The sequence below is a fragment of the Lacerta agilis genome, chromosome 10 (genome assembly GCF_009819535.1).
Source record: "Lacerta agilis isolate rLacAgi1 chromosome 10, rLacAgi1.pri, whole genome shotgun sequence".
NCBI lineage: Eukaryota > Metazoa > Chordata > Lepidosauria > Squamata > Lacertidae > Lacerta > Lacerta agilis.
The window spans coordinates 62,759,115-62,774,691 of record NC_046321.1 but is presented as its reverse complement, the minus strand read 5'-3'; the positions used below and the strand labels follow the sequence as shown (position 1 = coordinate 62,774,691).

Genomic DNA, 15,577 nt, shown 5'->3' with positions numbered 1-15,577 from the left:
CACAGGGGCCTGGGACTTGTCTGTCCATTCCCAGCAGCAAGGGCTGGTGGACTGGCTGGCTGTGCTCCCTCACCCACTTGCTTGCTTACTCCAAGGCCACCTCAGCTCCTGGCAACCAGCACCCGCTGGCAAACCCCAGAGGCACCATTTGCCTGGGAAGTTTGTAGCCAGGGCTACTGCAACAAACAGCTGTGCAAGCCTTTGGGAGGTGAGATGCAAGAGGGCATCAGAGGAGGGAGGGAAGGAAAGAGGGACAGATGCCAGTGTTGCCCGCAGCATCCCTGACCATCATTCAAGGCACCCTAGGGTGCCACAGCACGCTGGTTGAAAACCACTGCCTTAAGCTGCTACAGCAAGGGAAGGGTTAGGAGCTGGTGAACAAACAGCAGGCCCTGCATTGGAAGCTGGGAGGCAGTGCTCAGGGTAGTAATAACTGATAACGTCAGGTTAGGAATCTGAAGTGCTCTGACCCTCTGAGCCCCCTGGAAGCCCGAAAAAAGGTCTGGGCAGTAAAAATAGTCCTTTTACGGGCTATCCCTTCGTCCTTCTCGAGCCATCTGAGGTATGTGCTAGACACTGAGAGGATTCCTTGTCTTGTGAGATGGGGCTGGAGCCCCTTTTCTCCTCCATCTCTTCCTCCTACCCACATTTCAGGGAAGCTGAAGTGTACGGAGCCCAGCACACTGGAGGTTGTCCATCTGGTACCTGAGCCCAAAAGAAGTGAAGGACTGAATAGAAGGGCTAGAGCTGTCCACTGAAGTGTCACTATTTCCAGCACCTCCTGCAGCTGGTGTTGAGGCCCTATCCTGACACTATTACAGTAGTTGCTCTTGCAATTTCCCCACCTTTTTACTTGCAATAAAAGCTTGTGATGTTGGCAAGGGAGACAATAACTCTTGGGACCTGTGGGAAATGGAGGAATATTGTGTTACCTTCCTCATGGCTGAGCAGTTGTAGGTTGTTTTTTTTAAATAGGAAGGAGATTCATAGCTCATGGAGTGGAATGATGGGAAGCATTAGAGGTTTGAAGGGGCAATGCTGAGCAAAGAGCTGAGGAAGAAGGGCCTCTTTTTTATTAAGGAACAACAGAGGACAAAACAGAGCTAACAAAACAGAGCTAACAAACACACAAACAAGGGAAACAAGCATGAAGAAATGGAGATACAGATAACTATTGAAAATCAATTGCTGTGACCAGCAATTTTGCCTTCAACCACCAGGTGTCATTCAACACCCACAATGATGACAGATTAACATTCACAAGAGAAACCACAACCAAACAACAATGACTTTTTCTGGGGGGAGATGGGGGGGGGGGATAAGAAATGTCAACAAAATGTTTTCTGAGATATTTCAGCTCAGCTTTAAAAAAATACGGTCTTAATAAGCCAAGACATACGACCTCTGCTCCATTTCACTTCCCAGTACCACTTGCCATCCACCAGAAGGCAATTTTTAGGTAATTCCTCATGGAGAAGACCTAAATCCTGGCACATACATGCATGGACAACACTTGGAATCTATGCACTGGTATACTGGCAGCTGGACAGCAACTACACAGTGGCAATCCTAAGCACACTTACTTGGAAGTGAATGTAGAACATATGGAATCTGTTCTCAAGCAAACATGCTTGTGGTGTACATCCACTTCCACAAAAGTAACTTAGTTTGGCTAATGAAATTTCTGCATTTGCACAAAATTCTCATGATGCAGTTTTCATGCTCTTGGAAATGCCATACATATCAGTGAATGAGAGGCTATATACCTCAGGAAAAGAGCCATGTAAACATGCTTCTCTGTGGTGCAGTAATGGGAAATTGAAGATCACCAAGATTACTGTAAATTTAAACCAACTTTTGAAGCAGCAATCATTTGTGTGGCATGTAACATATGAAACTGTCTTAGCTGTTTCACGGTCACAACTGAAAGCATTTCAGGAAAAATTATATTCTCAGAGACACAAGAATATGGCCAAAAAAGAGTTTTGAGGGAAAGGGGCAATGGGTGGTGATCACATAAAGAGGTGGGTTCAACTTGTGCACGAAACAACTATAGAGCATGTTACAATGAAAAGGACTACAACAGGGATTTGAGATGTAGCTGTAAGATCTAAAACAAAATAATATTGCTGGGCAAAGGATGTGGGGCATAATATTATGTTAGAAGATTGGGAGTGGTTGTGGAAAAAAGGAATTAAGTTTTCCACATGCACTGCTTTGAGAGAAAATTTGATTAAAATGATGTATAGATGGTATTTAACACCTGTAAAACTTGCAAAAATGTATTGTACATCTGATAATAAATGCTGGAAATGTAAAGAAAAAGAAGGAACCTTTTACCATGTGTGGTGGACGTGCCCCAAAGTAAAAGACTTCTGGGAAAAGATTTATAATGAGATGGAAAAAGTGTTAAAAGACAATTTTATAAAGAAACCAGAATCCTTTTTACTGGGAATAGTGGGGGAGGAAATCCCCAAAAAGGACATTACATTCTTTTTCTTTGCCACAACTGCTGCGAGGTTACTACTAGCTAAGAATTGGAAGAGCCAAGATTTACCAACTATAGATGAATGGCAAATGAAGATGTTAGACTTCATGGAACTTGCTGAGCTGACAGGGAGACTCTGCGATCAGGGAGAAGAGACGGTGTAAGAAGATTGGAAGAATTTTAAATTACATTTGGAAAAAATAATGTAATATTTATTAAAACCTAGGGAATTAATTATAGGTTTTCGGAATTTACCCAGGAATTAGGTTAATTTTAAGCTGTTTTTGAAAGAAGTATTTGTTAAGATGGTAATTTGTTAGAAACTGTGAAAGAAGATTAGGGAACTGAAATTCAGAAGGGGGGATTGGGGGAAGTCACTTACCAATGTAAAGAAAAAGTTATGTTATTGTAAGAGGAATCTTTTTATTTTCTCTTTTTCATGTCTTTTTATGTCTCTTTCTTAATAATAATAATAATTATAATTTATTTATACCCCGCCCATCTGGCCGGGTCTCCCCAGCCACTCTGGGCGGCCTCCAACAAATACCAAAATTCTTTCAAAATGAATAAAAATCATTTTTTTTAAAAAAAAAAAAAATAAGAATATAAGATTGAGTTGATATGACCTAGTGCCATGAGTAAATCAGCTGTGAGGCACAGAACTACAGCCCACTAAAAGTGGTTACATTCAAAACCTAGTATGAAAATACATCTCTGAATTTAACCTTCCTCGAAGAAGCCTCCCGGCCAAACAGAAAAGTACTGGATTTTTATACCGGACGCATTACATACATGTGTCTGTATTTCAACAACCTCCTTAAAGCGCCGTAAAGTAGAAACCAAGATTGCCGCCAGAACTTGTATAATTGCAATACACAATATCTTTCTTGTAATCAAGGATCCCAGAAGACTTAAGCCTAAGCACTGTATTTCTGGAAAGAGAGGAATGAAAGGAAGGAAGAAATATTGAAATAAATACATGGTATTGAACACAGAATAGTGTCTTTCCTATTTGCTCCTATTGCACAGAGGGTGGTACACAACATTCTACAAGTGGAACTCTGAACACACAAGGGAGTTCCCCTTCCTCTCTTCCCACATTCCTCCCATATCTGCTCCAGAGGGTCTCCAACCCTCCAGAGGATGTGCAGGTGGCTGCAGGGTAGAGGTGCAGCTTTGAAAACACAGGAGTTCCTTTCAGAAGAAAGTGGGAGGGAGATTTTTGGGCCAACCATGTGGCTCTGTGTGTGTGTCATCTGCTGAATGTGAATTCTTTTCTTTTAAATGGTGTGTGATTTCTTATTAATAAATATATTTCTTCCTCTCTTGCTCCATTCTGTCTTTTTTTTTTAAAGATAATTAAATCCGATTAGCAAAAAAACTTTTGATTAAGCATATTAAGGCTCCATTCAAGCTCCAAAGTGCCAGGAAATCACAGCTGTTAAGGGCCACTTCTAATGTGGAATGGTACATTTAGTTTGCACAGAATTCATGGTTCTATCCCAGTAAACAGACATATTTGGGATTGGAGTCCATCACTCTGGCATTAAGAGCAATCCACCTCCAAGGTGGAGCTAACCACGTAATAGGATACCATGCCATATAAATACTGCCTAAACAACACAGCTGTTCAGGGCATGGTCCGTAACAGCTGCAATTTCCCAACATTTAGGAGCTTGATGGAACATGGAAAGCCCATAATACAACATGGTAAACTAAAACATGTTTTTTGTTGTTGTTAAAAACATGCTTCTAGACTGATGTTTTGGGTGGCTTTTGTTTAATTTGTCTCATTACAGCTGATAAAACAGGCCTTAAACTGCCCTTCAAGCAAGGATGAACAAGCAAATATCAGAGATGCTTCAGTCACTGGGTGTCCAGCATAGGGCAAGAGGATTGGGTTAGATGCAGTTAACTGATGCAAGATGCAATTAAATGCAATTAGCTCCATCTTGCTTTGTACCTTGATCATCAGGATACATCTGTAGCGTATGGAGTACAGTATCTGTCATTCCTTGCTGTGTCAACATTTCTAGCGCACCTGAACATTCCACAACAGAAGAAAGTACCTGAAATCCACATTTCTGAATACCAGGATTTCCAATAAACTAGAAAGAAAAACATGCACATAAAGTATGGTTATCTTATATGGAAAAAGCAAAAACAAACTGTTAAGTTATTTCTACTAAGTTTTGTAATTAACGCAGGACCAATTGTTACATTTAAAAACATCTATTATTCTGGAAGACTTTTTCAATGCTCACTGAGATTCATAACCACTGCATCACTGCACTAATGCCCTTCAGCACCAGCACAGGAAGGCAAGCACTGGCAAAATCTAGACATACCTAAGAGATGGAATACTGCTTGGCACAAATGCCCGGCAGCATCCACTCTCCTTGCAGAAGTTGGGGTGTGTTGGTGATTTGCTGCTTGCACTGCCAGAAATGTGTGCATCAGTTCATTAAAGGTCTGGATCATGTCCTCAGAGAGCTCCAAGTGACAGATGAGCATTACAAACTTCAAATAACTCGGGCAAATAAGTTGAGTGATATGATGAAATGACAATTATGCCATGTAGTTGAATAAATCTACATTTCAATACACAAGGAGTCTACAATTTATGTTTTACACATTAAATATGAACGGAACATTCCAACTTGAGTAGAGAGAAACAGAAGAAAACTTGATATGAAAGGAAAACGAGACTGGAAATTATTTAGAGGGAATTTTCCATGGGAGGAAAAAATTAAGTCATACCGTGTTGAGAGCATCAAGGACTAATGAGTGAGCACCTTGCAACAAACATTGGTTTTTAATCACTTTCAGCATTAGCGCCAACTCAGTATCTCCCAAGTCAGAATTATTTGGTTGCTTTTTCAGCACACCTGTAACATAAAAAACCCCAAAATATTTTCCTTGTAAAAAGAAATACTTAGTTAAAATGAGTCAAGAAGACATATATATATACATATATGAATCTAAAGCCCACTATTTTCACTTTAAATTTCTCTGGGTATAACTACAGACCAAGTAATCAGCTGTTTGTTTCTCCCTCCCTCTTTTTATATAACAATTTTTGCAATTTGTTATTTTATGTTGCTGATATCTTCAAAAGTAAAAAAGAAGGTTTATCTATTAGTGCCTTATGGTATGCTGGGGAAGACAATACACAAGTATTATTAATAGTAATTATTATAATTCTAATAACCTGCCCTTCATCCTAAGGGAGGTTTACAACAACTGAAACACAGTATTAAAAACAATTCAAAGTAACTTAAATCACAGAAATAAGAAGGGTCCTAAAACATACACCTCAAGTGTCAAAAGCCAGAATTTTCAGCACGTACCAAAAGCTGCACAATCAACTTGCATTTAACTGGCGTTTAACTTGTGTCAAACCATTCAAACCAGTGGCATCTTATTCTCTATAAATATCCACAGGATCAGATCATTAGTATTCAATTTCACACATTCTATACTCTACAAAATGTTAGCATTTTAAAAAAGCAGATCTTCAGCTAGCAAGTCATTCACTGAATGAATACAGGAAAGAAAAGCAAACCCCACCACTGGCTGTAATATGTGAAAATCAATGACTGTTAAATTAAATTACTCTATTTAGAGCATTCTCATGACTCAGTCATGAGAAAAGATGCCACACTAAAAATGCAGGCTAAATAAACTACTGCTAGGGATGAATTACCGCTGAATATTTCCCATTTTCATAATGGAAAAGCTGCAGGTTTCTATACCAGATAGTTACCAAGTTCATTTTGGATTTTTTAAAACCCAAACAACTTGATCCTAAGCATGTTTACTCATAAATAACCCACTTTGTATATTTCCGACATCAACAAGTCCCCCACCCCCGCATTACATCACTTGGCTTTCTATTAGCAGAAACTGATTAAGTTTTCATTTCCATCGCTATTTCATGAGAAGCCATACAGCAAAATGACGAGGCAGCAGGCTCATTAACTCCTTATTTCTAGTTGCTCATCTAGATTACGATGTAAGCAAATATTCTTCATGCATTTTCTTACCTGAAGTCATAAAATGTAAAATAACTCTTAGGGCCTCCAGCTGCACAGATGGGGATGATTTATGCTTTCTCATAGCCTTTACAACTCTCGATGTCACTTCTGTCATTATATCCAGAGGGGGGAAACTGCAGGATCAACGAACCACATTCTCAATTACACATCTGTTTATTAAATATCCATTAATTTTTACATTATGAAATATTGCATATTCCATTCTAAATTTCTGTATATGATTTATGTACCCTGGCCACGATCCAATATAATACACACCTATTTCCTTATACTGAAAAGGGCTGTGATCTTGTCTTTCTTGAACACCAGCCCTTCCCCACTCCAAAGCAGATTGCCATCCATGTGGCAATCTGCTCCTCAATGAAAGGGAATCAAATATCCTACTGGGCATGCCAAGGGGCACACCTAACATAAATATTCTTCTTCTTCTTCATCTTCTTCTTCTTCTTCTTCTTGATTTCACTACTTACATGCAGTCCTGTGGAAAAGCCACTTTATAATCATTACATAGCAGTGGCTGTCACAGGGCGAGATTGTGCAGTGATGTGGGGAACAGTGGCCAAGACACACGGGTAGCTACTAAATATGATAAATTCCAGCATCAACCTGGGTGGGTGGTGGGAGGCCCCTTGATTGAGATCAGCAACAGAGGCCCTCTTGACTGTTTCAGGCATAAGAGATCTGTTACGATGCAACATGGGAGATGCCTTCTCAGTGGTGGCACCTGCTAATGGAATGCAATTCCCCATGAGATATGTGGTAGTATCTGCCACGTTTGAAAGAAACGTTTTTCCGCAGACATTTGTAGAGCATTAGTACTAGCATCTGGTTATGTGCTATTGTTTTGCTGTACTAGTTGTTGTGTTGATTTGGTATTTGCTCATGTTTTTGTATTATGGTCAACTATTTTGTTTTGTTGTGCCTCTCTCTGCGATTGCTTGTCAATGGAGGGTGGGTTAAAAGCAAGTAGAGTGTCTGTGAGTAACACCAAGGGTTTGAGTGTTTCCAGCTACCACACACTTTTGCCCTTGGAAGCCTTATAAGAGAGAGGGACACTAAGCAACATCATGGGTGGGTATTTCTAGGACTTAGGTGAAACTGTGAAGCTCCCTTGTTATGTTTGCTATGGGCTGCTGCATGTTTAAGTGAGCTTCTTATATTTATAGCATAAAATGTGTTTTTTGTGTATTATTATATTTGCAACTGTTTTGCTGTATTAATGTGAAATTGATTTTTAGCATGTTTGAAATCTTTGTTGTAAGCTGCCTTGAGCGTGATTTTTTTTCCTGGAGAAGTGGCATACAAATCAAATGAATGAAGTGCAAAATTTAAACTTGCTCTAGGATATAATGCATGGATACTGATACATTTGCAAAATCATGGTTCTGATTTTGGGTGTACCTATCACAGAACTACATTTTGTTACCTTCCTTCAAAAGCACGGTTCAGCAGCTTGCAAGCACTTTCTGCAACCTCAGGGGAGTTGCAGTGTTTCTTCATAATCTCCAGCACATTCATGTGTATTCCTTTTGCCAGCAGAACTGTTCTAATATTTACTACAATAAGAATAGGGTATATATGAAAAAGAGCATGAATGTTGGCTGCAAGCACCTACCTAACTTTTTCATTTTTACCCAAAAGGTAGGAGACACATGTAACAATCTACTTCAGGTTGGATGCAGACTAAACGAGCAGTCTGATTTAAGTCTACTCAGATGTGTGTCCTATTGAATTCAATCCAACTGACTCTCTGTTAAGTATGTAAGGGATGTGCAGTCTAAGTTAGGTGCACTTCTGAAATCAACATGACTTTGGTGCAATTGATATAAATGGCATAACGTGCAACTAATTTAGGCTGCAATCCCAACATCACTTACCTGTGAGTAATCCCTGTTCAATTTAAACGGATTTACTCCAGAGTAGATGTGATTTGGATTGCAGTCTTAGTGCAGATCTAACCCAAAATTGCCTGAGATTTGGATTGGGTTTGTAGAGCTGTTTCCAGGCTAACACCTGGAGACCAACAAAACTGATGACATATCGTGCCGTGGAACTTTTTTAAAATACTTTTTTGTTCTTTTTACTTTCCTTTTTTTCTCCTTACTTTTTGTTATTGGTGTTTATTTATAATTGAAGGGAGCAATGTGTCTGGTTGACAGCAGAGGATATTGGGGAACTGCGTATCTAAAAGAATTTGTGAAAAAAATCAAACCAACTATTATATTCACAGCCCCAAATTGTTAATTGTTTGTTGTTCTAGTTAAATCTTAAATTATCACTGGAATTTATATCTGACAATATTCAGTGTCAAGGACAGGTTTTGTGCTCTACTCTATCCTCACGTTTAGTGTTATGCAATCCCTTACCACTTTGCTCCAGTAGAGTTGCCAAGGCATTTGCAGCAGCGTGAAACAATTCTTTTGAAGAATTATGCATCAACATGGATAGCATCATTTCTCTGTGGGCTGGGAATCTAATGCAGACAGAAAAGGATAGGGTAACAATCAAACATTGTTATAGCAAAAAGAGATGCCAGTAAATGTTATTATTCTGTTCTAGCATCAAGTTATCACCATGCATCTTGGGCCAAAGTGCCATTCCAAAGCAGTCAGGAAATAAAAGCAACATAAGGGTAATTTTTATTTATAATTTATCAAAGTCAGATTTTCATCCAACTTGTCAGTGTTATCACCAGTTCTACCCCTGCTCCAAAGGTTAACAATGAACTGTGCCAGAAAATATAGAAACTGTAAGGTTTAAGTTATTATTATTATTATTATTATTATTATTATTAATTATTATTACTGTAATTTCAATTTATATACTGCCCTTCATCATAAGATCTCAGGGAGCCTCACAGAATAAAATGCAAGCTAAAAACAAGTAAATAAGTAAAACAAAACAGCAAAACAATACCCCCCTTCCCACAGACACATTAAAAAGACTGTAAAATATTAGCCAAAGGCCTGGTTGAAGAGGAATGTTTTCGCCTGGCACCTAAAAATATATAATGAAGGCACCAAACAAACCTCCCTGGGGAGAGCATTCCAAACAGGGAATTCTACACACAAACACTAGTCCAATGATTCCCCTTATGTTCTTTCGTATTTTACCACTAATGCTGGCCAAGGCTGGTTCTGGGAGGCTGTTTCTTCCTGCACCACTGGGGGAAGGGCTACCTCTGGCCGCACTGGACCTTACAAGTGAGGTGGGCCTAACCCACAAGATCAATCAAGAACAGGGGCATGACAGCTGCAACCAGTCCAGCCCTGGTGTATTTAAGGGAGCGGCTAGGTGCAGGCCGTCCTCTTTGCCATGCAAGACAGATATACGCAGGAAGCAACAAGACCAGTGTCACTAGAAGGCAGTCTCCTCCCAATTTAGACTCTTAAAGACAAATGATACTGAAGAGAGGGCTGTAAATCTAGTGGTTTACATTTCCAAGCATTCAATTCAGGCTACTAACTTTTTGTCTCCATCTCCAATCTTCTCATGAAGATTACGTTGGTACATAAGCAGATTGTTCAAAGCCCAACATGCAGCCTCCTAGTGAAGGAAGGAACAACAAAAGAAACTATTTGGTCAATAAATTCAATCAAACCTTTCCAAACTATTCCAAGAAGAATCATCAATATAATTCATGGCCACAGCATGTACTTCAATCTAAAGTGCTAAGACAATTTCTCCATAGTGGCTGCTGTAACTGAGATGGAAGGGAGATTAATAAATGATGTGAGCTTAATTTGTAATGTAAAAAAATAATAATCAAAGTCAGTTTTGATGACATGTGGATCACAGCATACAATGCTTCACATGAACAGAGAAGTTAAATAAAATATGGCTTGTGGCTAAATTAGAAGGAATGACATCATATATTAGAAAAAGACAAACAGATACAATTGATATAATGGCCTTTTGTATTATCCTGGTTTAGTCTGGGAAGTACAAAACGTATCTGCCTGCTTAAAAATCTGGACCAAACAAGATTGTCAAGCAGCAATAGGTGAGGGATCAAGGAAACCACAGCATTTAAGCTCCTCCATCCCAAGCCTAAGACTTCAAGCCCTTGGACCCTGCTCTCTGAACCACAGTAAAGCCAAGTCCAACTATGCTTACTACTGTCCCCAAGCTTCAGTTCCTCACCAGTAAGGTGAGAAATAAGAAATGAAACAGAGAAACGGTGAAATAACCAGCCACTTCTGAGAACAAAACACACTGAAGATTGTAAAGTATGATTTGAAAATTAAGAATGAAATACATTAAAAGAATGTATTGACAACAAATGAATGAAAACGCGACGAAGGGAGCAGGAAGCAAGAGGCCGAGCCCTGGGAACGTCCTGCTTAAGTGTAGCAGACACGCCCAAAGCCGCCGCGCCAGTTGGCCGGCTGCCTGGGCACCGCGCCCAGGGCTCGGCCAATCTGTGCCAGGGGATGACCCCATCCCCTGAGCACGTGCAGGGCTCGTGTTACCTGCCTGCAACCCCCCCTCCTTCTTATGGGCGGAAGGGGCATTGTTGTTTCTTCTGGTTGCAATTTATATAAAGCACATCATTTAGGACTCTTCTCATGTTTCCCAATTCTTTACCTGCAGTTTCTTACCTGCACATCTATATTCTTCCGATGCAATTCTAATGCTTTATAACAGGCTTCCAGCCAACACAATTCTTTTTCTTCCTCCTCCACCTCCTCCTCTTCCAAGTCTCTGCTTAAAAATATTGTTTCCGCTTGGGGAAAAAGTTATTTATTCGCATTTTGAAAATATGAATATTCCCTTGTTTTCACACACTAGAACAGACTACCGAAGGTGAAACACAATGATCAAAAGATTGCTTATCATTAGGAAAACCAAAAGCACAATGACATATTTATAGCAGAAGCCTTTTAACAGAAACTTCAGCAAGCTACCATTTGACTCAAGAATTTAAGACAGCAACTGAATTCTGTTAAAGCTGAAACCCAATCACTGGTATCAATGGGCATTTTGATACAGAATGGTGTTGATTAAAACTTTAGACTGTGTGCTCCATGCACATAGCCAGGATTTGGGGTGGGGGCAGGCTCCATGTTAGGAGGGGCAGACTTCATGTTAGAGTGGGAGCAGAACCTCAGTTAGTTAAGTGGTTTTTTTATTTACTTGATCTAGTTACAAGGTAGGTAGCCGTGTTGGTCTGCCATAGTCAAAACAAAATAAAAAATAAAAAAATCCTTCCATTAGCACCTTAGAGACCAACTAAGTTTGTTCTTGGTATGAGCTTTCGTGTGCATGCACACTTCTTCAGATATACTCAAGCCTTCTCAGGTTTTCTGCTACAGATTTTAAGCTACATGCATTGCTTTAAGCCAGAATGGGAATGGTTGCCCTCTTGCCAGGGTAAGCAGAAGACGGCCATTCTCCTCTCCCTTTTTAAAAGTCCCAAACACAGTGTGGCTTCTCTGTGTCTCACCAACAAGAGAGCACACACAGAGCAGTAGAAAAATAAATAAATACAAGGACAGAAACTCTATGGCAGATGATCCACTTCAGAGGATGGGTGTACATAGAAAGGCTGTAAGATGCAAAGGTTGAGGAAAATTTCAGGGAGAAAGGAAAGCCCCTGTGCTGCTGACAGGATTGCATAAGAAGTCAGGGGATGTTGGTGGCCTGGCTAGTAACCTGATTTGAGATGAGGAAGCTATCAGGAGTCTGGATAGAGAAGAAGGGAAACAAAGAACTGTAATATCTGTTATGAGGTGCCAAAGCAACATTGCCCAAAGCATCCTCCTCATGGTCAATACCTGCTCCATCCATAATTTGTGGGATAATTACATGGATTACAGCTATCATGTTGGAAGTCTCCATTAGCTTCAAACATGGGGACTTCAACAATATTTTGTGGGGAACAGGGTAAGAAGCCCCTCCATCCTTTAGGAAGAACACGGATGATTAAACAGGAGGGGCCTGCTTTCTGCAGCAAGCAGGAACCCCATGGTGATCAGCTCTAACAAGAAGTAATGAATGGGCTGCTAAGGGGATCGGATACAAAGAAAGCGGCCATTGGTTCAGAAAAGTGGAAAACTTTTCTGTTTTCAAAAAGAATAGTGATTTGGGGCAGGGGGGTTCCAGCAAAGTGTTGAGTCCTTTAGAGCAGTCTTCCCCAACCAGCTGCTGTCCACATATTTTGGATTCCAACTCCTATTTGCTTGGCCAAATGTCAGGGATTATGGGAGTTTTAGTCCAACAAAATCTAAAGGGCAGCATATTGGAGAAGACTGGTCTAGCTTTTTCCTTACTCAACAAGGCTATTGTTCATACAATTTTGCAGCCACATATGACAAAAATATTCTATCAGGAAGTTGTAGGAGCGTTGAGAAACATAATTTCTTTAACTTATACAGCTACTTACTGAGAAGAGCCAAGCAACTGAGGCCTGCAGCCTGCAGCTTTGCACTAGCAGGGTATTTTCCAACAGCTGTTACAATGAATTGATGTACATCATTCAATACCAGGATATTGAAAAAGTTTTCTGTATACAAGAGATTAAAAAAAGCTAACTGAGTTGCATGCAAACACTGGATGCATGCATTTTACACACATACTGTGCAGCAATGGCCGTCATATGAAGAAGAAAATAGATATTCATGAAAAGTAAATACAATTTTTCAATCAATGGCCCCAAAATTCTCCTCTCGAAACAACTATGAGTTGTACATAGTTGCAAAAGTGGGGGTACATGAACTGGGGTGAGGGAAAGTCAAATAGATGGAAGCTCTGTCCAATGCCTTGCCTGCTTTCTGTTCCTTTCTGAGGAATCACAACTATTCAAAGGCATTTAAGATTGGTTTTGGTTTTGCAATTGTGGCTCTGTAGCCCCCCAGAAGCGGCTGGACTATACTTCTGAACACCCTAACCATTGATCATGTTGGCTGGGACGAATAGGAGCTGGACTCCAACATCTGGAGGGCCACAGGTTCCATATCCCTGCTTTAAAAAGGAAACAGTCCCAATGAGTCAAATTCAAATCTTGAAACCAAAAGCTATGTTTCTACCGGGAAAATCCCTCCCAAGCAGTACCAATCTGACATATTAAGTAATGTAGCAGTTTGTTTTGTTTTTCTGGTGAGGCAGCAAATCTAAACACACAACTGTGAGCAGGTCTCTCAATTTCTTCTCACACAAAAGGGGGTTCTTCCTTCAATTAAGGCAGCTACACACAGATGAGAAAAGGCCTGAACAAATGAGACCTTTTCAAATTATGTAAGTACCCAAGATCCAAAGAACTCCTTGGATCTTTAGTGAGTGCTTCTGCACATTCACTGGGGTTTCACAGCTTTATTTTTCAACTGCAGCTTCTCTTGCTGCACTGGAGACTGCTCCCCCAAAGTCCCCTGAGCTTCAGGAAATATTGTCAGGCAGCATAACATGCTCTCATAGAAAGAAGGGCTTCAGAAGCTCCTCTATATTCATGGAGCTCTTTATGCACCCTTTTTACTATTGTTCTCTCCAGATAAATCCAGTTTACTCTAGAAACATCACCCATGTTAAATAAAAGGGATCATGTTCTCACCCAATGCAAGTTTGTGCAACAAGCAGCAGCTCACTTCCTGAATTGGTTCATTGTCAGGGAAATCTTTCATCATATCAACGATGACATTGTAACACCTCACATTTCCAGACATAAGAATTTCTGCATTGCTAGCTGAACAAAACAGAAGGAATAAACTTACTTGAGAGAAGAAGAAGAAAGATTTATGCACAAGTGTTCTTTTAAAATTGACTGATGGGAATATTAATTCATTGTAAGACTGAAGTGTGCACAACAAAATCACCGTGCGTATTTCTACTGCTAGTCCAAGCATGGTTTTTTCCTGCATTCTGAACAGAACATTCACGATATCTTAGGCAAACATAGTTTCAATGTACTGTTATAATGTTCAAAATAGAATTCTGAGAAACCATTATTTTCAAATGTTTCCCACTTTAGCTATGGCATGCCAGCTGTAGGTTGAGCAGAAAAGAGTGCCAGCAGCCACTATTTTAAAGGCTGACACCCACCCAAAAAAGAATCTCAGTTTGTTGTGTTGAACCTTCCAGTTGTGCTTAGCTCCGTTTCATGCACAGCTTTACTATAATTCCAATTTTTCACTCCACATCTCCAGGCCAGGAGAAGCTTTGCCTGCACCGGTAGGTAAAAGGTAAAGGTAAAGGACCCCTGGACAGTTAAGTCCAGTCAAATTTAACTATGGGGTGTGGTGCTCATCTCTGCTTTCAGGCTGACGGAACCAGCATTTCTCCACAGACAACTTTCCAGGTCATATGGCTAGCATGATTAAACCTATTAAGTATTATACCCATGAGCGTTATGGTGCAGGAAACATGGCTAGGAGGCTGTGGAGAGCCCTGCCACTGCGCAAGCAGCAGCTAACCTTTTAAAATTATTTTTAAGAAAGTGAAAAGATGAATGAGAAGAAACCGCCTATAAACCTCATATAAAGCAAGGCAAGTCACTCCAAAAAGTTTCATGAAAGTTTTATGAAATTTGCACAGTCAGTCCCTAATCACTCCTGTTTTCAAGCAGTACAAATGGTTTCACAAAGGGGGTGTGAATTTTAGTACAGCTCTTTATGGGCTTATAGCCGCAATAAATTTGAATTTGAATTTAGTACCGCTCTTATACTGAGGAACTGAGCCAAAACAAAGGTAGCACCCGCCTTTCAGTTCAGAAATAATTTTCAGACATCAAATACAGATCAGAGCATACCAATAATCTCTCTTTTAAGAACTGCCCTTCATTTGCAAGTCCAGACTGGAACTGCTGACTAATTCTTAATGGCACACCCTCACCCCAGTCACACTCTAAATATAAAAAATTACAATACTTACGTGGTCCTGCCAATGAATGTAAAGACAACAGGGCAAGGAGTACTAAGTTTTCTTTTTCTGGGAAATTTTTGAGCACATTCAGTATGATCATGTGATCTCTGTCCTCAACAAATTCAATCAGCTGCTCCTCTGGAACTGAATTTTAAAAACAAAGTTGTAAGGACATAAG

The 15,577-nt window shown here is 40.0% G+C and overlaps 1 protein-coding gene across 1 annotated transcript in view; it reads right to left on the bottom strand.

The window, feature by feature from the left end:
* Positions 1 to 15,577, bottom strand: part of LRRK2 (leucine rich repeat kinase 2) — a 72,649-nt gene that overhangs the window by 39,192 nt on the left and 17,880 nt on the right. The window contains 11 exon segments of the mRNA XM_033163530.1: positions 3,281 to 3,420; positions 4,452 to 4,596; positions 5,249 to 5,376; positions 6,535 to 6,659; positions 7,973 to 8,102; positions 8,913 to 9,019; positions 10,013 to 10,092; positions 11,148 to 11,272; positions 12,932 to 13,051; positions 14,093 to 14,224; positions 15,409 to 15,543. Of these exon segments, the coding sequence (XP_033019421.1) occupies positions 3,281 to 3,420; positions 4,452 to 4,596; positions 5,249 to 5,376; positions 6,535 to 6,659; positions 7,973 to 8,102; positions 8,913 to 9,019; positions 10,013 to 10,092; positions 11,148 to 11,272; positions 12,932 to 13,051; positions 14,093 to 14,224; positions 15,409 to 15,543 (1,367 nt within the window).